This window comes from Polyodon spathula, chromosome 6 (genome assembly GCF_017654505.1).
Source record: "Polyodon spathula isolate WHYD16114869_AA chromosome 6, ASM1765450v1, whole genome shotgun sequence".
NCBI classification, from domain to species: Eukaryota; Metazoa; Chordata; class Actinopteri; order Acipenseriformes; family Polyodontidae; genus Polyodon; species Polyodon spathula.
In genome coordinates, this window is record NC_054539.1 from 48,360,040 (window position 1) to 48,387,238 (window position 27,199).

Here is a 27,199-nt window from a genome sequence, read left to right on the forward strand (position 1 = left end):
AAATCTAGTTATTCTATTAAAAAACTAAAGTTTTATTATTGTTAAGATATTATTTACACCTGTATATAAAACATTTATTTCAGTAGTCCATGTTCCAGATAAACCGTGTAGGTTGAGTTTGCATTGCATTATAAGCTTCTTAGAATTCATTGGTTCCCGGCTTCTCAATGGTCAAGTGTGAACAGTGCATGCGGTTGCTAGAGAAAGCCTGTCTGATTATTATTGTGGGTTGTAAAGATGGTATCTTGGACACAGGGCTGTTTTAAAACAATTCTTTATTGGAAAAATGTAAAATATGCCTCGTTTTGTGCGATTTGTTTGGTTGCATTAAATATTTACCAATAGGAAAAGCATAATGAGCAAGTTTTTTTTTTTTTTTTTTTTTTTTTTTTTTTTTTTTTTTTTTTAACAATGTACAATATCCTTGGGTGCACATTGTGCGCGAACATTCTGCAGCCATGGCTGGCAGTAGTTTAAAGTTAGGAATGAGGTAGAGCACTCAATTTTGTTGAATTGATAAAGAACATTTCTTCAGAAGGTTAAACACTGCAAATACCTGAAATTATATTTAAATATACTAAATTGTATATTTCTAGAGACTTCATAAACCTACACTCTCCCATAAAATTCAGTCCACCCAGATTAGTAGTAAGCTGAAAATTAAGTTACCAAGTTTGATTACATTTTTTCATTACCTTACCTTAACTGCACCCACCACAGTGATGCTTGAACAGTGCAGTGTGCATAAGTTTGGAAGCAATTTCTAACTCATGAATGTTTCCCTACGTGGGCAGGAGGCAGCCAAAAAATGAAATTAAATATATTTTATATATATATATATATATATATATCTATATATTTTTTAGACTCTAATGATTACTTTGTGTGTTATTTGACCACTCACTCATGCAAACCACCATGGTATAACCTCAATATTAAGTGTACTCAATCAGGAGTATTTTAAATTTTTTTAAAACTTTCCCTTACCTTTTTATGATATTTGTAATACATCACCCACTCTATCACAGGTGTCAGTGTCCAATATAAAATCTGCGAGGGCCGCAATAGTGAGACCCCCATAGGGCAAAAAAAAAAAAAAAAAAAAAAGGGGCTAACACTGTAGAACCACTCCCTCGTTTTAAATCGGGAGTGTCAGGGTCCAATATAAATCCTCCATGTAATAACGGGGGCAGCAATACATCGAGAAACACATAGAAAAAAAGTGTAGCTGTAAAGCGTTTAAATGCACTTTATTGTTACAGTATAGGAAACAGGCAATCACTGGATGCTATGTGACACTGAAATATGTACATTACATACTGCATCAGTATTACTAGTTACATGAGCACTTTGTTTTTTAAAGTCAGTGACACTTGTTACAGGAGACTCAGTCAGAACAAAGGAAGAAAGTAAAATGTTACTTTTTTCTGCTTGTTTTTCTTGTTCACGTGGATGTTCTGAGGATGTTTGAGCTCCTACAGCAAATTCAACCACCAAATGATCAATGATTTAATGTGGTGAAGAATATTCAGAGACTGTAAAAATGGGGAGATAACTCCAGGACTGCGATATAGCTGAACCTACAGCATAGCGAGGGGCGATATAACTAGGGTTGGGTGTAGATGCGAGTAAAGTTTCTAAAATATTAAAAGTTTAGTGTTTTCACATCCTGGGAAAGTGCTTTGAACCATTTAAAAAAGTAATGTTATTTGACATTGCTTGCTGTTAATTACACCAATCTCAGTTTTTCAGCATTTGGTTGTCTGAATACAGAAATCAGTTGATTAAATATTGAAGGTGTTAAATGCAACAGTTATAAAAAAAAAAAAAGAAAAAGACAGCAAGACAGTCTTGGGGTTTTTTTTTATGGATTTCTTTTAAAGATGGCATTTTCTTATATATTACATACAAAAATATCCTTTCAAATAGATACGATTTGTTGTCTTACAAAAACTTCACTCAAATGGACTGGAAAGTTTCTTGGTGAAGGATTATAACAGAAAATACACAATTGGCATAAGCATTGAACTATACAGTAAGCATATCCATGAATGTTAACTGTAATGCAGTTTTTCTACATAAAAAGTATGTGGTAAAAATAAGTGAAAATATAAATTAAAAAACAAAAATGAACCCCAAGAATGATTAAGGTAACTTCATTTAAATGTTGCCTCTGTACACCTAACATAGGCAGAATGAACACCTTGCAGCAGAAATGTATAACCTTGTGACAAACTAATAAAATTACTCACACATAGGAATAGTTACAGCTTTAAAGCCTCCACAGGAGGCAAGCAGGCTTTCCAATCCCAGACATTACACATTTTCAAAGTTAGACAATTCTCCTGCTCTATTAGCGGCCCGATAACCTATTTCAAAGCATGCCTTCCATTGCAAGGTACTTCTATCAACTGCTAACACTTTAACAAATCTGCCTAGATTAGAAGAGCAGAAACAACTGACTTTAAAAAAGATGTTGAAATCTTAAATTGTCTAAATTGATTGACAACCAAATAGAAAATGTGATACATATAAAACAATACATTAGTCTTTTTTCTTTTTCAGTTTTCTCTTTTTTTTTTTTTTTTTTTTTTTTTTTTAAGTTAAACTATGTTTTGCAAATCTAGAAAAACAGTGATTTAACAATTATACACAACCTATACATTAATATGTTTAAGACAGAGATTTAGCTCAAGGAGGTAAGCAAATAGCATTTCAATTATTTAAGGCAATTCAATTAAGAGAAAGAGAGCTAGATACACATACTGCATATCCTTGAACGCCTTGAGTTGGATTTCTAGGATTACCAGGAGACGTGGCTAAGGTATCCATGCGATATCCAGAAAACACAACTTTTAAAAAGGTGCCTATACAATCGCAACCAGCAGTCTTGTTTTAACTATTCTTTCAGGACAATTACGAGCAGACTCAAACGTGTGTGTGTCATTATATAATATATATATATATATATATATATATATATATATATATATATATATATATATATATATATATATATATATATATATATATGGTGGTTTGAATTGTGATAACTACAAAATAAGGTTTACCTGCTGGAGACACCTATGTTATCGGTTTAGAGTCAGTCTGATGGAATTTTTAATGACACGAAGGTTGCTGGTAGGTAGTGGAGAAGATGCATCTGGCAATTCCTTGCTGGGCAGTCTCTGTCAAAAACAAACAAGATACAAGAACAAAAGCACAACAGGAATACAAGTTAAATATTCAATTCTGTATAAAAAGTGATCTTTAGATATTACATGTGACATTTATATTTATATATAAAAAAATACCAATTGTATTTCAAGACCACACACACACAAAAAAGCACACACATAACTTACTAACCCCATTTATTGAACATTAAGGTTTATTTAAATACACTCCTGCAATACAATGTGCAAACAGAGTTTTAGCCAGCACTCTAAGGTTTTGGGTCATTGAATAATTTACTCTCCAATTTAGAAGTAAAATGTATTTTGGGCAAGTAAAATGTAACATACCTTGAAGTCATGAGCGCTTTTAATAAATACTGCATGTACTTTAATGCCAACTTATGGGGTATGCATGAACTATAAATTTTATATTTGAACTACTGTTACTTAATGAACTATACAAAAACTGTCTTGCAAAAAAACAAATTACTCTGATTTGCTTTATTTACCAATCAAAACAGGGCTGTGAAGCAAATAAAAAACAAACATTTTATTCCAGTGCTGCAAATAGAATATACTTGACAAAAGCATGATAGAGATTTCTAATTTAAAAAAAATGAAATGCTATACCAATAACTGCACTAATGCAAAAAAAAAAAAAAAAAAAAAAAAAATATTGTATTCCTTGTTGATTACAGCCTGGCTATAGCAATTTAAAAGCATACAGAAGCCAAACACAGAATATTGTATTCATTATATATTTACCTTGCAAAAACTCAGTTGGTTAGGTCGAGGGGAATAAAGGCGGCACTGAGTCCACTTGCTTATTCAACAGTCAAACATACATTGCAAGCGAGTAGAATAAACCTTTTTTTTTTTTTTTAAATAAACCCAAACTTATTGGTCACGTGTTTCTAGCAATTTCCACGCAGTCTACAATTAGCTGTCCTGTAGAGGCCGATTCTCTAGCTTCTGCATGCAGTACATTTACAATAGATCATTGAGACGCCAAGAACTAACAAAATACAAAAAGCTTGATAACTTGCAAACAAGCTGTGCAGCAAAATTGCTTTATTATACATTACATATCATAGGTAATTCACATTTTGTCAATGGGTAAAACTCAGTACGCAGCTTATCTGGAGTGCTGGTTTTACCCATTAAACACATTTAATAAGCAGTACCTGTGATCGTGATGTATCAATGGTTGGGATTGGCATAGGTTTAGCTCCTCCAAGACTTTCCTGTTAAAAGATTTACCAAATTTAATATTTATGTAGTTGTGTAATATATATATATATATATATATATATATATATATATATATATATATATATATATATATATATATATATATATATATATATATATCTCTTAATGAGGTACTTTTGAAAAGGTAGATTTTAAAATTAAATTATACTACAGGTTACAAGCATAAATTAGGAACAAAAATAGATTTAAAAGGGTTCTTAATTGCACTAGCAATTACCTTTTCTCTTTTGCACTTTTAAATGAATAAAACAAGGATACACAATGTAAGATAGAAACACAGCACACACAAAATAAGACAACAGCACTTCATTTTTTGAAGTTGTTTAAAGTTTCAGATGGGGTCCCAATTACTGTTGTATATGGAGGGAATATATAGTGCAGTGGCAGATTAAATGGATTTCACCAGATTCAAACTGGAAATAGTCTACAAAACGGAAACATCCATAAAATATAAGGACGTGACAAGGAAGTGTTATTTGTGGTATGTACATCTCTTCGTTATAATTGACTTGTCTAACAGTTTCCGCTCGCATTTTTTTTTTTTTTTCTGGGATGGCAAATCAATTATTCTGCACTCCAGTTACACAGCACTGCCTCCAAAAACAAAGCAAACGAGACAAAAAAAGTTTCATTACAACAGTTTGATACAGATGCATTTATTTTTTTAATCCGTGATCTTTAGTTTTTGTGCATTTTCATTTGCAAGTGAACTGACATTAGGGTTTTATCGAGCACTATATTCTGCAATTTTGAATACAGACTTTGGATATGGTTTTAATTTTGGAGACTATGCTGCTATTTTTCAATCTTTTACTAAATTGCATTATGTTTACATTTTAAGCAGTTCTGGCATGTGTAACATTTTGATTTCATTTTATTGTTGGGTCGTTAATGGGGAATTTGGCATACTTTTATATCTGGTATGTATTGTATTAGAGTCTGTTTGTCCAATTGTCTTTTGGCAAGTGATATTTTCAGAATCTTATCGTTCTGAATTAAAATACTACTTTTGTTGAAAATATAGTATTGTACCAACAAAACTAACTACAGTACGTCTAAATGGAAGCCTACTTATTTTAAAAACAGTCCTTTCAGCTATGTATTTGACATTGCATCTTTTTTGTATTCCCTGAAAAAAAAGACAAGTTTGTCCTTTACTGCTGCGTTATTGCCAACTTGTGCATCAACAAATTTCTAAAAGAACGTCTTCCTGTACAGTTCCTCAAAAGCAAGTAATTTTTTCTTTGTGCGAAATGTGTGTGCGTGCGTGCGCGCGCACGTAGGGCAGGGGGTTGATTGGGTGGTAGGAGGTGGGTTACAACGTTCTCACCTACATACACGGCAAATGACATGAAATAAATCAGATATGCGTCACACCCATTTAACTGTCAAGTCAATTTTATAGGGATGGATATGCGAGTGCTAACTGTACTACAGTACTGTAAATTCCAGTAGTAAGTGTAAACCACTGACAAACTGTACTTGAATGGATTTGAAGTAGTGAGTAAACACTGCGCAAGTCAAGCTATACATCCCATATCACAGCTGTATTAATCCATTTTATTTGATCTTAAAGTACCAAAACAAGTTCAAGAACATACCTTTGCTGCATACACATACTTTACAAGTGCACCACTATGTTTGCACTGACACGTAGAACAAGTTACAGTATGTATAAAGTCATTCAAAGTACTCCATTCAAACAATTCTCTCTACATCTGGCCATAAACACGTCCCTCCTCTTTCAGCTCATCCCCCCCCCCCCCCCCCCAACCATATTAAGTTAGTCTATTTTGTCACAAGTCATGTAAGTTAGTATTTTATAGACACTCGAATGTAATCTCTTGTTGGGTTTAGTTATTTAATTTTACTTTTGGTCTATAAAATAAACAGTATACCTTGAAATTGTATCCACGTTGCGATTTGTGGTAGTATTTTTACTCTACTGTCCAATACGATTTGCACTGTGGGCCTTGCGTATCTACATGAGTTGGTACAAACCCTCAGTGACCTACAAAATCGGGAAGCAATATTATCAATGGTTTCCCGCTTTAGGAAAGAATGTACATGTTTAAAAAACGAATACTGATAATTACGTACGTGTTTGCTCAGGATCGGTCAGATAAACTGCAGGTGTAAGGTATCAAATGCTAATGCATTAAAAAAAAGTTGCAAATTAAGAGTTTTGGGTAGCAAAATGCTACCAAATATACGTTAACTTTCAGCCAAACAAAAAAAACCAGGTATTAGACAAACTTCATTTGGAATGCCTGATCGCTTTTCCTCTCTCCGCAAGAGACCTGTAGAGTTGATGGGCATCCTTCGATCCCACAACCAAGCCTACTTCATTTATCATCTAGGAACTCTACAGCAGCTGCCAGCAAGCTACCAACCTCTGGAGGACAAAGGCTAGCCCTGGAGGGGTCTGCTCTGAGTAATGTAGAGAAATAGTCCCTATGGTTTTGCCTCCCTAACCTGCGAGAGCGCCAGAGCCAATGCAACGCTCCCACCGGAGTCCCCAGCAAAGACAGCCCTAGACATCTAAAACACCCAAAAGTATGAAGCTGCAGTTATCCTTACGGAGGGCAATCAGGCAACTCGTCATAACTTTTGATTTGTGTTGCCATATTAATTTTACACAAATGTTGGTTTCAGTTTGGAAAAATCATAAAACAATGCATCCCTCATTTAAAAAAATGAGAATGAAGATTCTTTACCTAGCTAATAATTTTTTACTGCTAAATTAGTATGACAATTTGTCAGAAAACCCAGTAGTATAAATCATTTAGAAAAATCTAACAAAAAGGGTGGCTTCCTTTTAACTTCTGAGAAAATCATCAATGAATGCCTCAGTGAATTCTGGGCAAGTAGCTAATGGATTGTCCATCGCTGGTTAAAAAAAAAAAAGTTTAAAATTACAATGCAACATACCTGAAAATGGAGAAAACACATTTAAAAAAACTGCTCCTTAAGTGTTTGCCAGATTAAGTCTCAAAGTAGTTTAAACAGTATGTAATTTCTGCATGAAGCCTGGTATATCCTCATATCACAAAAGAAAAAATGAATATATTTTCAGGTAATGCTTTGGGAGGAAAAAAAAAAATGAAAGCATTTTGAAGTCTGAAGTAATAAACAAAACATCTTGTATATACCAGGTCCCTAGAAGAACTGCTTGCTAGGCAAACATGCTATGCTTTACTTACCAATACCTGCCCCTGATCTTGTTCTTGACCATTGTTGCCAAGTGGGTAAGGTTCTTTGAATGAAGAATCATCCAAGACAGTCAACTAAAAATAAATGGAACACTAATATTATGGCAGTACAAACTATGATTAAAACCGACTTTATGAATACACATGCATCTTTAACTACTCTAATTTTACTCTGTCCTGGTTCAATTACTATCATACATTTTTCCACATCGATTTAATTAAAATAAACAATTTATGATCTTCTCAGGTAAAATAAAAGTAGCCCAAATTAAAGATAAAAATGAACACACCATCCTTACCTTTTCTGTGTCCTTCAGTCTCTTTGGAGATTCCTCCATGGAAGGAGAATGTGGTCTTTTGGGAGTGGTGCAGTTCGTATTTGTTACTCCATTAAGCAACATCTGAGCTGACTGGCTATCTGTTGGCAATGTCAGACGTGGAATAACATTCAAGCCCACCACAGTGGGGATGGTGCTTCCTGCTGGAGGCTGCACCGATTTTACTACAGGGGCGGAAACAGGCTCTAAGAAAATGAAAGGATTTTTCAGGCAAGAGGTTCTAACATTAAAGTAAACATGTATATTATCGTAGTTCAGTCAAGTAAAAAAAGGTTACATACTTGAACCAATTACAGGAATAGACATCCCAAGTTCCGTTTTTCCAGATGTGTCGATAGGTGGCGACCCATCTACACACATTGCTGTTATTTTGCTTGATGTAATACTGTTAAACAAAGTTATGTTAATTTTATTTTCATCTGATGTACGGTTTTATGAAGTTGCACAATTTTGAAAAGAAACGGTCAGAGGATTTCTAACTTAGGGCAGCACTTACTTTTGAGAGTCCTCTGCATCTGTGTTTGGTTTGAAAGGCTTGCTCACTATTGTTGGAGAGCTGAAGGGTGTTCCACCATCAGTGTCCCTTGAGTTGTCCAATGGGTTACCATCCAGAGAACATCGCTTGGACCCACCTCCATTTGAATTGCGGTTTATTTCTGCTATGCTCTGTATAGGAGAAAAAACAAAAAACAATCCATTGTCAGTATTGGAGATGCAAAAATAAAATAGCAAGGTTTAAAAGGAAGACATGCCATAAGTTACCTTCTTTTTCTTCTGCAGAAGATCTGGTGGTAGGTACTGATGAAGCTGCCTTTTCTTTACATGAGTAGCTTCAATTTTCATGCCATCTTTCAACATGCTGATGTTATTTGCCTGTCTGTACACTGAAAAAGAAAATCCAAAGAAGTTCTTGAAAAATCAGCAGTCAAAATTCACAGGAAGGAGAAACACAAGACTACCACCAAGGCTTGAAATTAAGGGCAGCCATGCTGCAATTGCCATGGGTGCCCTTCTCAATTGCTGCAATGCCCCTCAAAACGTATATCTAGTCACAGCCATTACAGCCACAGTGCCCTTAGCTCCAGCAACTAGAGATGCCTGTATTCTGAAGAGTTTGCATTCAAACATGAGGATATGTTATTTGCAGACAGCCCATTAGAATTTAAGACTAATTTGTCTGATGATGTAATTGCACACAACACTGACAAGGTTTTTTTTTTTTTTTAAATTAGCATAAAAACCTGTCAGACTTCAGACAAATCAACCAACCCACAGTTAGTCCAGGTTTGTAGGTCTAAAATCATTATTTTTTAGCAATTTTTTTTCCCAGACGAGATTCTTCGACCACCATGTGTTCAAGTACAAAGAATTACCCAACATATTAAAAATCACCCAAAATGTTTATAAAACAAAAAACTTTTACTGTAGTGAAAGATCTTTGTGACAGACTTCAGCAATGACGAACCAATCAAAATGTATTTCACTCCATAACCAATAGAGTCCATAACCAATAGAGTTGAGTTTATGTATGCAGTACAATGCTTTACTGGAGAGATTTCTAAATTGTTTTTCAAGACCCAGAACGCTTACTGATCCAAAAGAAATAGAATACATTTTTATGGAAGATGCTGATATCTCCTGGATTACAAACTTCACACCTATAGAAAAGATTTTGAAGTAGATGCCCCTGTGAAAGTATCAGTTTTGCATGTTTAGTTTTCAACAGATGCTAGTTATGTGAAATAAACCCTGGTTATAAGGATAGTACATTATACAATTGCTTAGTGTAGGCTAATGTGTTACACTTACAATAATGCATCAGTTAACTTTGCTGTTAGTGTTACCCCCCCCCCCCCCCCCCCCCCCCAGTTCCTGCAGTTTGTAGATACAACCGTAACTACATATTTTAAGTACAACATCAGTAAATTACACTTCTAAAGAAAAAAAAATCAAGTGGATTTTTAAACTTTGTTCACATTCAAACTGTCAGTGTAGGATATACTGGAATCATATAATTAAGCCATTTATTTAGTAATCGGCAGAACAGCTTTTTAGAAAAGGAATAATATTATATACTTTAAGTACATTTGGTCTACATGCTTTAAAGTTAAATCATGTCAGTCAGCCCTCAAAATGGTAATTAACAGTCTGCAAAGGGTTAAGTCGTATCAGTGGGAGAAGAAAAACTAAACACTCAAATTGCAAAACGTAAAGTCAGGTTTAACTTCTTTTTAAATTTAATCATTGCCAATTTATTTTTTTTCTCCCAATTTGAAATGGCCAATTTATTTATTTATGCTCGGCTCACCGCTACCACCCCTGTGCACACTGCGGATTCACCATGCAGCCACCCAGGAGCTACAGCGTAGGCGGACAACGCAGCTCCTGGGAAGCCAACAGGCAAGCCCACAGGCGCCCGGCCAGACTACAGGGGTCGCTGGTGTGTGGTGAGCCAAGGGCACCCTGGAGATATTTGAGTTTAGTTTATGTTAAACCAAGTAGGACATATGCTATTAAAAATAAACAGTCCCACAGATTGGCTATAAAAGCCAGATTGGTTTTGGCACAGGCAGCTGTGTCTTCATAGGCTCGAATCTAGATTGCAGGTTGACCAAAAAAAAAAAAAAAAAAAAAAACAAAAACAAACAAAAAAAAAAACTCTGAACATAGTTGTTAAAAACTGTTTCTTTCTATGGCCAATAAATGATCTGTGTATGTGAATCCTAAGAAACTACACATCTTAGTTTGGTTTTGACTTAAAGTTTGGTGGCCTGGTGCCCTCTATAAATGTACTGAACTGAAGGCCCTTTTTGTTGCCAATTTAGAGCCATGTACTACTATTCTCAAAGTTGTACCTGGTGAAGTAAATAACTATTGGTAAGACACGGCACCAGTCAGAAACACAAATATTGAAATTGAAGCAGAATGTCTCCGACTACTCTGCTCAAGTCTCACTTCTCATTTGTATTCTTGTTCCTGGATTTAGATCCAAGCATTCTGGTATATAGTTTATGGTGCAGGATTATAAGCAGCAATAGTGACAAAAGGCTAGGGGTTTGGCTGGGTTGAGATGAAATACAATACATCCTACATTAAGGAGTTTTGTAAAAATAAAACTAGAGAGCTCCAAGAAATTACCAGACAGCTGCAACAAACGTATCTGCTGGATTTGCATCGAATGAGCACCTGCATATACACACTTTTTATATATGAAAATATTAACTAAAAATCCTGTATTACAGGGTGTAGGAATACATTGCCTTTTAGTTGCTTCTATTCAGAGAAGCTACATGACAATTTAAACTTACCAGTATCTGTGAATGCCTGGATGTCATAAGTCAGATCAATATTTACACTTTCTGCATTTTCTACCTTTTTAAATGAGATGCCAATGAACCACATGGAGACAAAATCATTTCTGAAAGAGGAGAGAAAATGCATTATACAAATGACACACAGGGTGTGTAATATAGACTGTGTAATCATTAAATTGCCGTTCATTAGGCTCTTAACACAGAACAGTTTCCAGTACAAATGCGTGTATTCTTAACGAGCATAGCTTTAATCTTTTCGCATCTTAACTCCTTCAGCACACCGCATACAGGTCTAGGAGAGAACTCCAATCAAATTTGCAGGATGCTCTAGTACAATGTATAATAATCATTGTAACATATTAGCAAACCTTTTACAGTATAACTTAGATGGTAGCCTTAGTATCTGAAAGAAAACTTAAAACACTGAGCAGATGTTTGGTGAAGGGATGTATTCTCTCAAGACATTAATAGCTAAAGAAATATACATTTCATTTTATGCGTACTCCACCTGTAGTAATAGGATAAATGTGAAGCCCACTAAAACAATCAGAAGCCTTTCAGTTTGCCATTTTTATTTAGCCAAGTAAAAAAAAAGTCCCAGTTGGACATGCATTAACACAAATTAAGGAGCTGTACTTCTATTAGATTTACAACATTGTACATACTTTGAAACAAAGCACCGATTAAAGAAACTCACTCGTTGCAGTGTTCCTTTGATCCAGGAAAGGACTGGGGGTTTACATGTGCAAGTGTTATGTACTCATTGCGCTCCAAGTTTCCAACTAGAACTCGAATCTTTGACTCAACGAGACCGATCCTAAAAATAATAAAAAAAGGAATTTTATTTTAGCACTAATAAAAATTTAAATGTTTAACACAAAGAATAAAATAGTACCAGCTTACCACTCCAAATGGTTTTCTTCAGTAGATGCACTGGCTGTTAATACAATATAATGCCTGTGAATTACAAGAGGAGGTTTAAAAAATAAAAATAAGGAAATAAGGTCTTCATATTGGTTAATGTTAAAATTAATCTAAAATGGCAAATCCATCACTGGCTTCATGGCTACACACACAACTCAATAAAGTTAACTCATTAAATGCTTTCATAATGGAAGGCTGGCTCCAACAGGTCAAGAGTGGCACTGCTGCCACTTATTTCCTCACTAGGCTTTCATAATAGTAGGCTGTACTCTGACTTTGTTCCTACACTAATGTAAGTAATTGGTGACTTGTCTATTCAAGTACAAAAAAAAATGTTTGCATATTTTAGAACCAAGTAAAATAGTCACTGCAAACCCAATCTATAAAACTACTAGTTTGACATATGAAAGGAGGAGCAGAAACTGAATAGTCAAAAGATCCAATGTGAAATCATACCACTTGCAACAGACTTCCAGAGTAAACTTTTATTAATGTACCTGCAGGTACCTACCTACAGGTTTCAGATTTAATCATTGCTCAAGGGACAGAGGAATTGGTGTGTTAAAGTAATATAAAACTTAAGCACTTCCAAATGGTTAATAAGGAGCTTTTTAATAAAGTACATTTGTGTGCAATGCAATAGGTCAGGGGTTTTCAAGCAGGGGTACTCCTAAGGGTCATAAGGGGCTCACAGGACTATGCAAATAAATAAATAAAAAAGGGGTAAGAAAATATTTGAAATCTTGAATTTAACAATACATTAGCGCTAAATCACTGTGCATAAATATTTCATTTTTGTTTAGCAGCTCAGTCTTTCAAAATTATTATTCACCGGTACGCACGTGTGACTTCAATTGGACAGATTTAAGGAGGCATCTGGGAAGTCTTCCTACTGTATGGAGAGCTCTGCTCAGTGCTGCTCATGAACACTACAGTTTTAAACTGACTGTATTATTGACTACTAAATCAGTGAAGCACAAGCTTTTTGCATTTTTCAGAAGTATAAATGCTGAGGTAAAGAATCAAATCACCAATAAAATACAGTACTTTGAAGTTTTATTTAGGCACAGCTGTATTTTATTAACAGCAATAGTGGCTGGTTGAATTTGTTTGATATATTTCCTACTTGCAAAACAAAAAGAGTCTATAGAAAGTTAGAGTCCTTTTGGATAACGATGCTGGCTTTAATAAAAAGTTCAATGGTTAGTTATTTTCTTTTCTTGAGGTTAATGTTTTTGATGTATTAAACATTTTAATTTGTTGTTGGTGATGTTATTAACATTTTAATCAGATTATTCTGCCTTTTATTGCAACTACAGTACCATTCAGTAAAGTGAAAATTGTAAACAAGTACTTGACCCTGAGCAAGTCACTTAAACTTCCTTGTGATCTGCTTCAAAGGAGATGTAAAACAAATAGGTCCTATTGTAAGTGATTGCAGCGGCCACAGGTAATTGCTCCGATACAAACTTAACATTTTTTTTCCATCCACACATGTAAAAATGCAAGAGTGACAGACATATGCTACCTCCCAAGCACAGATTGATACAACATATTTAGGGACTTGTCGCAATATTCCCTTTTAAAAATTAAAAGGCGATGCCTTTTCACCGTATGTAAAAGATATACATACTTGTACTTTTGAAAAAAGTGTGGTGGTTCGAAGAGTTTTGACCATTCCACTTTCCCTAGAAGTATTTCATCAGTGACAGCAAGACCTAGGAGAAAAACAAAACAAAAAAATGGAACACAGTACATAAGGGCCACAAAGTTATTTTTAATGTATCCAAATTTTTTTTTACCTGCATAACAATTAAAATTGGAACAAGCCTGCCCCATTTTAACCTTGTTCGGGAAGAGTTTATATATATATATATATATATATATATATATATATATATATATATAATATATATATATATATATATATATATACACACACACACACATACATACACACATATATATACACACACACACGCTCAAATTTGTTGGTACCCCTCCACAAAAAACGAAGGCACAATTCTCTGAAATAACTTGAAACTGACAAAAGTAATTGGCATCCACCATTGTTTATTCCATATTTAATAGAAATCAGACTTTGCTTTTGATTTTTTATTCAACATAATATTGTAAATAATAAAACAAATGAAAATGGCATGGACAAAAATGATGGGACCGCTAACCTAATATTTTGTTGCACAACCTTTAGAGGCAATCACTGCAATCAAAAGTTTTCTGTAGCTCTCAATGAGACTTCTGCACCTGTTAATAGGTAGTTTGGCCCACTCTTCCTGAGCAAACTGCAAACGCCAGACTGCAAGTTTCAGCTCTTTCCATAGATGTTCAATAGAATTCAGATCAGGACTTGTAGAAGGCCACTTCAGAATAGTCCAATGTTTTGTTCTTATCCATTCTTGGGTGCTTTTAGCTGTGTGTTTTGGGTCATTATCCTGTTGGAGGACCCATGACCTGCGACTGAGACAGAGCTTTCTGACACTGGGCAGTACGTTTCGCTCCAAAATGCCTTGATAGTCTTGAGATTTCATTGTGCCTTGCGCAGATTCAAGGCACCCTGTGCCAGGCACAGCAAAGTAGCCCCAAAACATAACCGAGTCTCCTCCATGTTTCACTGTAGGTATGGTGTTCTTCTCTTTGAAAGCTTCATTTTTTCGTCAACATAGAGCTGATGTGACTTGCCAAAAAGCTCCAGTTTTGACTAATTTGTCCAAAGGACATTCTCCCAGAAGGATTGTGGCTTGTCAATATGCATTTTAGCAAATTCCTGTCTGGCTTTATGTTTTTCTTTCAAAAGTGGAGTCCTCCTGGGTCTTCTTCCATGGAGCCCACTTTCGCTCAAAAAGCGACGGATGGTGCGATCAGAAACTAATGTACCTTCACCTTGGAGTTCAGCTTGTATCTCTTTGGCAGTTATCCTTGGTTCTTTTTCTACCATTCGCACTATCCTTCTGTTCAATCTGGGGTTGATTTTCCTCTTGCGGCCGCACCCAGGGAGGTTGGCTACAGTTCCATGGACCTTAAACTTCTTAATATTTGCAACTGTTGTCACAGGAACATCAAGCTGCTTGGAGATGGGCTTGTAGCCTTTACCTTTACCATGCTTGTCTATTTTCTTTCTGATCTCCTCAGACAACTCTCTCCTTTGCTTTCTCTGGTCCATGTGCAGTGTGGTGCACACAATGATACCAAACAGCACAGTGACTACTTTTCTCCATTTAAATAGGCTGAATGACCGATTACAAGATTGGAGACGTGTGATACTAATTAAAGAAACTAATTAGTTTGAAATATCACTATAATCCAATTATTTATTATCTTTTCTAAGGGGTACCAACAAATGTGTCCAGGCCATTATAGAATATCTTTGTAGAATAAGCAATAATTCATATCTTTTCACAGCTTCTTTACTTTATTCGATGACATACCAAAGGCATGCAAGTATACATGATAAAATAGCTTTTAATTTCATCACTTTTCAGGAGGAATGAAGCATTATTTCAATGAGCTGTAAGGGTACCAACAAATTTGAGCACATTTCTGTGTGTGTGTATGTATAACACAGACTTAAACCATTAATTTTTTTAAAAAAAAACACAACATGTAAAATTTACAGTTACCGTGCTTAAACTCTTCAGTCATTATTGTTCGGGTTGATGTGGACACGTTGTATGTAGAATTTTGTTGTGGATAGGCTGGCGTTATGATTGGCATTAAGTGGTATCTGTCCAAAGGATTAACCTGTAAAAGGATGTGCAGTGTTAACATATAGATCACTGCAATAAAACAAAAATGACTATACACAGCTGTACCTCTAGGTACAAAATCATATGTACTGTTGATTGATCACAAATTAAGTTATCAAAAAAGGGATTATGTAAAGTTTGAAAATCACCACAAGGTTGTTTTGTTAAATCTACCAAATTTCAATTTAATAAAATCATAATATGAACAGATAGGTCAAGGTCACCCAACAAAGCTTAAAAGTTAAAGTAACAAACAGTTCCAGAGATGCAAGCAAATCAGTGGCTACTGCATTCATATCTCTGCAGACGCTTCAAATTACCCGTGGGTCCCAGACAGGCAAGTTCAAATTGCTCTCTTCTGGCTGTTTCAAAAGCACAGGATTTGGCCATTCCCTAGGGGGAAGAAAAACACACACTTAAAATAACAAAATGACTGAAAACAATTTAAAAAAAAAAACAATTCTAACCCATAAACCAAAAAAAGGTGGGGGTGACAACAGATTTGCAAAGATCCCCAAATATCAACAGTCATACTAATATATAGTGCTGGGATTAATCTGAATATTTGAATGGAGATTTAACATGTATTTCAAGGCAAAAATCCATTGGCGTGTCCACCAGAAAATACATAAATTGATAAGACACGTATCACAACTTGTTTTGCCTTGCTCAAATTTACCACTTGACAGAATTTGTACAAGTTTCCAAAATGGCAAGTGAAAAAAACATCTGTCTGATGTGGGATTAATAAGGTACTGAGGAGAGAATGTAACAAAAGAACAACATCAAAACACAGCTGCCCCTGACCTTCCATTTTAAAAGTGTGAGACAGCAAGTGGTAAACAGACCAGATTAGGATGCACATGCATAGTGATCTATGTAAAAACGCAGATTTGGGAAAAAGAGTCAGAATCATTAGCTACAGATGCAGGAACGTCAATCAGAAATGCATCTGGCTTTTCAACACTGCCCCAAATTGCAAGAAAAGTGTAGTGATCAATTTAAAAATTAAATATTATATATATGTTGTGATGCTCTTCTGTTATATGAAATACTATAAAATAAACTGACTATTTCACATTACAACAAGTATTTCAGATTTATTTAATTTGAAGTGTTTACTCAAGTTGAATTTCAGTTTGTTTTATTGATCAGCCAAAAAAAGGCATAAACCTCAGTAACGACATTACAAAAACTGTGTCTGTTGCCACTGCTGACTGCACAGAAATGGCCACGATAGGGAATTAAAAAAAAAAAAAGACACACAACGGTACATAAAGTAGACATTTTGCCGGAAATACACTTTTTTCACTTTAGAAGTGTTACATATAGTGGCTTTCATTACATTCTGCAAATTAACAAACATTAAAATACCATGTTTGCCTAGCACTAATAAAAAAGACAGACCAGTCAAACAGTTAGTAAAAAGTCAGTCTTCTGTGTAATACCCTAGTTAGCGCGGAACGTCCTCGTATTTTACGATAGATAACAGAATATCATATTAATTCGATAATTCTTAAAGTGTACATACACATCGTTACAATCCAAACAACGAGTTTCAACATTTAAATATAAATCTACACAGGCAGTTGTGGATTTTCTTGTTAAACTTAACAAAATAATCTTAAACAATTTAGGAACACATCATACCACGTTAAAATTACTCACCATTTTGAAAAGACTAAGAAAAATTTGTGGACCAGAGTTGCTGCTACTGCATTAGGATACAACTGGCAGGTTCTTGCAACCAGCATTGCCCAGGATACACCACCGAGAAAGCCCAACATGTTCGAGTAAATCCCACGACCTAAAAAGCAGTAAATTCAGCATACAAAATTTACTAGGCCCATTGTAGGTATTTCAGCCACTGTGCTATAATTTTCAATCCATTTACTTACGTTTTGCCCAAAGTTTGATGGCTCTCAAGGTCAGCCTGAAATTCTCCTTGTTTGGCACCAAGTGCAGAATTTCATCAGTTACTCTACAACCTGTCAAAGTTTACATCAATAAAACTGATTGTTTTACACACATCAAATGCAAAAGGTTCCAAATTGAACAACAAATTTATCAGGAAGAGATTGTAACTCAATTCTACAAGGACTTAACTATACATAATAGGTAATGTCAAGATAGGTTTAGAGTTCCTTATCTCTATAGACAATTTTGAAGTCTACAAGGAAAAGTTGTGAACGACAGCCTTTTGTTTCTGAATACAAAGAGAAACTTCAAATGCAAGTTACTCACATTATACAAAATGTCAAACATCTCCTACGATTCATAATTCCTACAGCACAGAAACTTACCATTTAAGCTACGAATGCATCTTATATCAAGATTTCGCAAGTGTGAATCACCTCGAAGGTCCAAATTGTCTGGAATAGTTGGCAAAGCCAGCCTTGCAAACAAAAGATCAATCTGCATAGAGAACAACAATACTGTAACAAATTGTCGATCTACAAAACATTTAAGTAGAGACTTGTTACCCAAGCTGCTTTAACACAAATGATTTACAAAGCATGGGTCGACACTAAAAGATAATATTGAGAATTACTGTAACTCTTGGTTGTGTATGCATATGGTCATATCCTAGGTTTAGAGGGCTTACTGAAATATACATTTTAGATTAGTTCACACATATTCAAGGGTGAATTGCAACAAACTAAAAGTAGTGTGCTTATTGGGGGATGATCCTGTGGTTACCACAGGGGACAGTTATAATGATAGTCTGCAGGATAGTTTCAATTGCAACAAATCAAGCACTTCCACATAGACTACAGGTTATTTATTTAATGATCGCCTCAATTGCAACAAAAACAATGCATCAGTCTTCTGTCCATTTCAGGATTGTAAAACAAGGTATTAAGTTAGTCAAGTGATTTAGAGCAAGGGGTGTACAAACCTATTGCTAATATGAAATGAACCATTCTGTGTAAGTTCAAGGTTTTAAACCTAGCAGTGAAGCTTTCAGTTAATAATTCTAAATGTGAATTCTGTTTGTTGTAATTGCTGATACATTCTCATTATATAACAAATCAGTGTCAGTCAGTACTTCTTGTATCCAAGTCGATCCTGTATGTGATCGTTCTAATAGGGCTAATTTGCATTGAAAAAAAAATCAGTTCTTGCTGTTGGGATCGTTAAAACAGGTGTTAAGAAGGGTTCGTTACTGCAAAGTTAGCGCATATAACTAGATTTTTTTTTTGCAACAGTTCTGTGCTGAATTTCATTAACTAGTAATAAAAATAAAACTGTTTGGATGATACTTAGGATAATTTCCCTAATTTCTGCTAACTAGTCTTTTCAATATCAGGTACTGAATATTTTAAGAGTTTTATAGAAATTGATACACGTTCACTTAAAATGAAGAAATTTAAGACAACCCTCAAATAACTTTATAATTAGTTGAAATATGAAGTACAAAAATGCAGCATTCCTCTTACTTTCCCCTTGTATTTTCTTTGTTGCAATTGGTACTAAGACCTGGGGATGACCTGCAGAGTACTGTACTAGCTAGTGCTCAACTTGGTACAGAACTAAACAGTAAATTCTTAAGTTTGCTGCAACTGACCACTAGTTACCCGACAACAGGTAAACATACTTTACCTCAATGCTGTCAAACTTAAACTTGATGACTGGTACAAATGCATCTTCTACAGCCTGTTAAAAAAAATGTTAATTATCATCTCAGACTAGACACTTAAAAGGAGTAGCTTTAAAATACTTTGAGTAGATTGTATTGCAATTACAAAGTGCTTTTACCCAAGTACAGAAGCTGCTCTTCAGTTATAGTTGCCTGATACTGAATATTGATCAAGTTGGGGCAGGCCTTAATCTACAACATTGCATATGCTAACAGATATTTGAGAATTATTGCAATCATACAAAGTGGACAGTAAAAAACGTTTTGATGCTACTTACTGTAAGTCAACCAACCTAAGCTTAAGTTTTTTTGTGTGTCTTTCCTGCAAACATAAGTAGCACATATGGGCTTCTTATGAAAAAACTTAGTGATTCAAAAGAACAAAACTATTAAAAACAAATATAAATACAGCTTACATATGTTAAGGAATCCATCAAATGGCCAGATTCCAATAAATGGTTATAATATTTATATTGTTCAAGGATCGGTGCCAGAAACAGGAAATCTATTAAAAAAAACAGCATCTTCTCTCTTGTTGAGAAAATATATATTTGTACCCAGCGAGATCCATATATAAAATAATTTATTTTTATGAAATTTGTGTAAGTGTACTGGTAAATTAAAACCTATAAGTATCTACACTTCTGAGTTCTTGTTATACATATTCACAGGGAGGCAAGGGTTAAATAAAATGTCAGCTGCAGCATTATTAATCTGCTACGTACTTTGTAGTAATGGGATGACCAATTCAAATGGTTAAAGTAACGTAATGAGATGACTGTTCATTACAGGTCTTACTATGGAGGCTATAGCGACATCTTGGGCTGGAGGACTAAATTACAGGTTTAAAAAATGTAGTGAAAAACGCAGGGCCCTAAATCAGAACACTAGACTTATTTAATACTTGAGATTATGCAGGCCAGAAAGATTTAATAAACATGTCTAAGCATTCATGGAAATTAGATTTCCAGTGACAAAGTCAATACACAAACTGTAAAAAACTAAAAACACGCTCAATTTTAGCAACTGATGACATTAAAATAAATAATTGAAACACTTGCCCTTAGATCTTTGATTCCTTCATGTAGTTTAAGCTTTTCAAAGAATGACTGAAAGAAGTCTGGTCTCTCCACGTGGCGAGGCGCAACACAGAGAGCATCAATATCAGCCCCTGTAAAGTGAAAAGAGCCCAATACTGTGTCAATTACACTTGGGTTGAACAGCAAAAAAAAAAGAAAAAAGGACTTGGTACCCTTAACTTAAGGTTATGCAAGACAGTGATTTAAATAAATGTTACTTTAAAAAAAAAAAAAAAAAAAAAAAAAAAAACAGGATTTGAAGATGGAAACATTTTAATAAGTGTAATCATACCTTTGGTGTGTACTCCAAGTCTATAGGACCCAAATGTAAAAATTTTACCACCAACATTTGCAATTGCGGTGAGTGGTAGGTTCTGAAATACAAACAAAATCAGATTGCGATATCTTAACTATATCTATCTTATCTATATCTATAAAAACAATTGACGACTTTTTTTTTTGTTTGTTTTTAATTTCAATAGATTCAGGACCTGAATAAAAATGTTGTTTCAGGCAACCACACGATTTTTGGTGGAGCACACTTACAAAAGAATGTTTTCTGCATTATTTTCAATAGTGCAGACCTCCCTTTTTGATATCCAAACAAAGATACTAATCCTGTTATCACTGCCTGTACTTTAGTATTCAAACCTTTTGTTTTCAAAAGTTAAAGCAAAATACAATTGAGCACCAAGTAATGTACATCCCTTACCACAGCTGCCAAAATTATAAAAATGTTACTAGTCAGTAGTATATTACTATGACCTAAAACCACCTTATATAAGATACAAGTATGGCATGTTCCTCATTTCATTCCCAGTTTCTACAACTCTCAGTACCATGAACAGCATAACCAAGTTAAAACATTTACAAAAAAAGATGCAAAATAATTGGAGACAGGTACGTGCTTATATCAGAATATCTTAATTACTGGTGCAAAGTGTCAAGATGAGCAATTCCCTGGATGTGTAAAAGTCTAAATGGTGACATACATACCACAGGTACTATATTCTTATTTTTCAGGGATATTATGCCATTGGGGAACAACTTTTTTTAATGTATCATTTAGTTAGAACTACTTCAGTATGGGATCAGTGAATCTTATTACAAAAATTTATTTAACTTATGACTTTTTTTATTCAACTGATTTGTGCCCATTCAAAAATGACCAGACCAATTTATATCAGATCGTAAGTTCCAAGAGTGACTCTGGCAAAATGTTTGGTTGAATTACAAAATAATACAACACTTACCTTAGTTTCACTTATTTCTGCAATCCACTCCTTTACCAAGTCATTCAATTTACCCAAAACAACCAGTCTGCAAAGCAATAAAAAAAAAGGTAAGCATGTTTACATTTAACAAAAATAAAGTCACTAAAAAAAAAAAAAAAAACGTACAGAGAAACCAACTTGTAAACATGTTGGTATTTGCACAGTACAGGCTAACACATATTGCCATTTTGATTGCTCATTTTGTGCATCCTTAAAACAACTCATTGTAACCTGGCCCAACAAAGGCTGCCACATTGGATGAAAGACTGTCACTAGTATCTGAACAGTTACATGATGTGCAAGTTGGGGCAAAAAAGTTTCCCTGTCTAAATAAATATGGGGGGGTTGTGGGATTACCTGTGATTTAATTCTTCCTCATCTTCAAACACCCCAAAGGGTTTCATTGCTTCTGTTAACTTCTGTGTGTAAATGTGATCCAGTTCTCTGGGAAAAGCAAGGCTGATTGAAGAAGTGATCCCATAATGTTTTTGAGGCTGCTGCTGCTGTCCTCCTTGCATGGCATTACTGCTGCTGGCACATGAATAAATTAAACATGTATTTCCTACCTCCAACTTTTTAAAGCTTCTACTGACACATCTAGGCACAGTAATTATGAAAACTGGCACAAAATACATTAAATGTATACACGACAAGTGTATATGCAGGACTAAATTATAAAGTGGAAGAGAATGTAAAAACCCAATCCAAGAAATTGATCTACAGGATCCAGATTGGTATTGAGCTGTATTGTGACATTCTAAAAGGATTTCCCCATCACAATGTACCTATAATCTTGCCTTAAATATCTAAACTGACATCTTACATATGCACTATTTTTTAACTATTGTCAATTTAATGTAATTGCTATTTCAAGGAAAACATCTTACAGTGCAAGTTAAGGACCTTAGATGGAATATACAGTATAATAAAAGGCAGGGTTTTTTTTTTTTTGCAGGTATTTATTGATGGTCGATATTGACAAATCATTACAATTTTCTTTTGGTGCCCAGTTAAGCAATTCAACAGGAGACTCAGCAGCACGTCGTATGCTGTATTTCAACACAAGATATATCATTTGAAACAATTACAAACCATTACGTAAACGTACAGCCTGTGGCAATCACGGTTTATAATTTTGCGGAGACAAAGGCCTGACACCAAACATTTCCTTTTAATAGATGTGTTTAATGTAGTCCGGGTAATAGTCTAATGTTGACAGTGACAAATATGTACTCTATCCTACTTTCCGGTCTGAAAGGAATATATGAAATGTATATTTAAATAAAGGAGAACATAAAACTCAATGTTATTTATTTATTTATTTTAAACGGCACCGGGTTTGTCTACCGTACCAGTCATTTCAAATAGGTCATGCTAAACTGAGGATCATTCACAAAACAGTACATGTGTGCATCTTTCTGACGGTTCTTAGCTTTTACCGATTCGTTGTAGTTTTTCGAAGACATGACCTGCACCTCAGCAGCTGAAATACCTACAAGAATTAGCCAGACGATGTGCGTGTTATCACCATGGCTGAGCAAGACAGTATGACAAAACTATGAACAGCTGTAAATGTAAACAGAGATTCTGTAAAATTACCAAAAATACAGCATACAATATGACGTGTACATTTTTGTTTGCACAGCAGCATATGCGCTTCTATTAAGAGTTTGTCATCGCAGAACACAACATATAGCTATTGTTTACTTAACGTGGTTGTGCAACCTTTATACAAGGTGCTTAAACAGAACGCAACCATTTTTATTTAATATAATAAACAACGCCACACTATAAAAACATGTCCCGTGTTATCATGCGGCGGTTTCCATTGCTAATCCCTAAATAATATTAGTGCTAGTTTAAAAACCAATACAATTTAGTTCGAATTAGAAAACAAACACAGGCCCTTTATCCATAGTCACCGAATAACTGCAGATCCCTTTTCAACCATCAAAATACATATACAATCAAAAAATGCTAACGTTATGAAATCAACCGACTTACGCCGACATTTCTCTCATGACACACCGTGGCGCTTTCTCTGTATATATTTATAATTAATTTCTACAAAACATAAACTCAACCACCTCCGGCCCCTCTCTCCATATTTATATACAATAGATCTACTCCAATATGGCGCCCACCGGCTTAACCGATCCCGACAGTCAGTGCGCGGATTTAACTCCAAAGAGTTGACATGACAGAGGCCGCTTATTGCGATGGTCAGACAATTTCTTAAAAGCAACGTTGTAAGTGAGTGGTGGGTATAATTAAAAAGTACTACAAAGACATGCATAATTGATTGTGTACACCAAAGTAAAACACTTAGGTCCCCTGTCAACATCTCTACCCGCTAGTTAACAGACCCGTTTTAGCACTCATCTAAGGTAGGCAAGGTGTGAGTGTCTAATAGAGGTCTCTGAAACCATAAGTAATTTTAAAATCCTGAGCCACATTTCTATCGTATATGAAACCTTTTGTGTTACCCTTATATGTATTTAAAGGATACTGACTGTTTTTTTTTCGAAAGAAATGTTAAATATATAGCATTCACAAGCAAAATACATAAAAACACAAATTAAACCAAGTTACAAATACTAAACTGCATAAAGGCGATTAAAAAAAACACTACACTACTACCTCACCCCTCCGACACGCTCTCCCTTCTCCAGATTTCGTCAACAGAAATCTTTTGTTCTTGAACTTTACGACTAGACTCTCATCTGTAAGTGTATACAACCTATTGAATAGTTGTAAAATGTTTGTGCAGTTGAAGACATTGACAGAGACTGCACATTTATATATTCAGCTAACTGAGTTTCTGAAAACTGAATGGTCACAGCCAAACCAAAGAACCAGGAAGTTTTGGTATTTAAAAAACAAAACCAAAACAAACATACAAGCAAAAAACAACAACAAACAACGCAAACCCTTACAGTCTTTAAAAGACGTGATACTTCAGTTCACATCAATGTGTGACTGCAGATCACCAAACATACAGTGACGACGATGTCCTCTGGCTCCATCTACTGGTATTACTGAGGTAGGACATTCTAGTGCTGTGTAAATAAATAATACATCTTTATATAGCGCCTTTTATGGTGGACCACCATTACAAAGCGCTTTACAGATGTAGGCTGTATACTGTGCATTATATGCAAAGTCACTTACAATAGGAAACTGATTGAACATCTCATCCTCAGGATGGAGCACAAGGAGGTTAAGTAACTTGCAGAGGGTCACACAGTGAGTCAGTGGCAGAAGAGGTATTTGAACTGGTGACCTTCTAGTTACAAGCCCCTGGACTTTAAACACTGGACCACACTGCCTCCTAGTCATTGCACTACTCATTTAAAAATAGCCTTTATTGTAAGCCATTCATCTTAGAAAAGCATTAGTTTTATTGAACATTCACAGGCTTCAGTTATCAAAGTTATCTCTGAAAAAGGGACATACAAATAAATGAAACCACAATGTTTTATGGGGGGGGGTGTCTTAAGGTTGTTTTAATGGAAATCAATTAAGTTAAACTCCTGCACTGGTTGGTTCAGAACAGACATGTTGCAGACCGTTTGATACAGACCTGTGTGTGGCTAAATTATGAAAGTATAAAACATTGCAAGGATGTGAATACTGAACAAAATATAAGCAATTATAATACTGAAGTTGTTGTCCCTTCTACCAACTTGCTGTTTATGAGGAAGAGAGTATTTGAAGCTTGTAACTGAGAGGTTTTTTTAACCTTGTATGGTACAGAAAACATCACTTATGAAATTCAACTGTACGAGTGGTTTCAGAAAATGAAATGATTTGTGCTGCAATAACAAGTAGGCCTTTCTAAAAAAAAACAAACAAAAAAAAACAACCCATATATATATATATATATATATATATATATATATATATATATATATATATATATATATATATATATATATGTTTTCCCTGTTGCACTTCCTTGGTAACTGTGTTTTCTGGGTGAGTAGGGAAAGCAGCTGATTAAATGAACAAGGGCCTGCAGCACTACCTGAAAGCATGGCTTGCAAAGAGAAATTTCATTAAACCTAGTGCAGTACCAGATGTAATGGTTAAAAAGAAAAAAAATAAATGTTTACTATAGCATGTGTTTCAGAACTGCATATTTGAGAACTATAAAATGAATGGAACGGTAGAACATGTCAAATGTATAGAATTATTTTGTTGGCAACAATCACTTTAATATGTAAGTTAGAATTGAGACCAGGGACTGCTGGTACATTAACTGCACCTTTTCATCTCTCAACGATCTCTGTTTGAACTTTTGTAATAAATAAAATAATCTGAGATTTTACAACATACAGCAGCAAAGTAAACGTGGCTATCTCAGCTGGTGTCCTAGTTTAAGTTGTGTGCTTTCTTGACATTCAATCCCCTTTCTGGTTATCTGAATGGTTTTCCAATCTGGTCCTTCCCATGTTCAGTCTTAAAATTGATTTTGACAGCTGGTATCTGCTGAATACATACTTCTGGAGCAGAGTATGTGTATATAAATATGAGCTGTACCCCTGGTTAAAGTCTGATAAGTATATAACACATTTGAACGCTACCAAATTAATTTGTGGGTTTAATAGTTTTTAGAAATATAAAAAAATACCTGTAATTTCAAAACTCAAAAAGGAAGTCTCTGGCTGCAGAGTTAGTTTATTCTGTAGTTCTGTCTTCATAAAATCCCTTTTTTTAAAACAACCAGGATTGCAATTGTCCACTTATATCTTAACTTAAAAAATGTGTAAACGAAAGGTCTGAAAAAAGTCCGGCAATGGGCAAGCACCACAAACCAGCAGGAGTGGACCACTTTTTCCAGGACGCTGTATAAATCTTATAAAGATTTAATTTTCATCAATGTATTTAGGTGTTGAAAGCAGGGTCATATTACCTGGAGTAGTTGCAGCTTTGAGTTTGCATTAGTTATATGTGTGAAATCACTAATGCAAAGAAATTCCAGCTGTCAGTGTAATTACTTACTCCTTTAGAATTGTCCTACAGTCAGAACCATCAGGGATCAAGTTAACTTCCATTAAATACATTTAGAATGACTATGTTCTTTACAAATATATCTGAGGATGATTACTGATTTTGTGATTAGGAAAACGGTGCCATCTATCATTTTTAGATTGGCAATTATTATCATTGAAGAACACTAACATTTGCATAGTATTACCAATTT

The 27,199-nt window shown here is 34.8% G+C and overlaps 1 protein-coding gene across 3 annotated transcripts; it reads right to left on the minus strand.

Annotated features, from left to right (window-relative positions):
- Positions 1-1,231: 1,231 nt before the first annotated feature.
- Positions 1,232-24,124, minus strand: LOC121317273 (poly(A) polymerase gamma-like). Of its 3 annotated transcripts, none has more exons than XM_041253023.1 (22): positions 23,998-24,124; positions 22,351-22,521; positions 21,973-22,039; positions 21,012-21,093; positions 20,702-20,811; positions 19,604-19,657; positions 18,304-18,415; positions 17,899-17,988; positions 17,669-17,807; positions 16,321-16,393; positions 15,875-15,995; positions 13,870-13,954; positions 12,216-12,269; positions 12,010-12,129; positions 11,307-11,416; positions 8,761-8,882; positions 8,495-8,664; positions 8,280-8,383; positions 7,960-8,183; positions 7,652-7,735; positions 4,361-4,420; positions 1,232-3,188 (listed from the first exon to the last, which is right to left on the minus strand). In XM_041253023.1, the coding sequence occupies exons 1-22, from the start codon at positions 24,012-24,014 to the stop codon at positions 3,090-3,092; spliced, it is 2,268 nt and encodes a 755-aa protein (XP_041108957.1). In that variant the 5' UTR covers positions 24,015-24,124; the 3' UTR covers positions 1,232-3,089. The 3 variants fall into 3 exon arrangements, with proteins under 3 accessions (XP_041108957.1, XP_041108956.1, XP_041108958.1); XM_041253022.1 differs by having other exon boundaries at positions 22,351-22,524; XM_041253024.1 differs by lacking the exons at positions 1,232-3,188; positions 4,361-4,420; positions 7,652-7,735; ... (8 more) ...; positions 15,875-15,995; positions 16,321-16,393 and having other exon boundaries at positions 17,665-17,807; positions 22,351-22,524.
- Between the last annotated feature and the right edge of the window lie 3,075 nt (positions 24,125-27,199).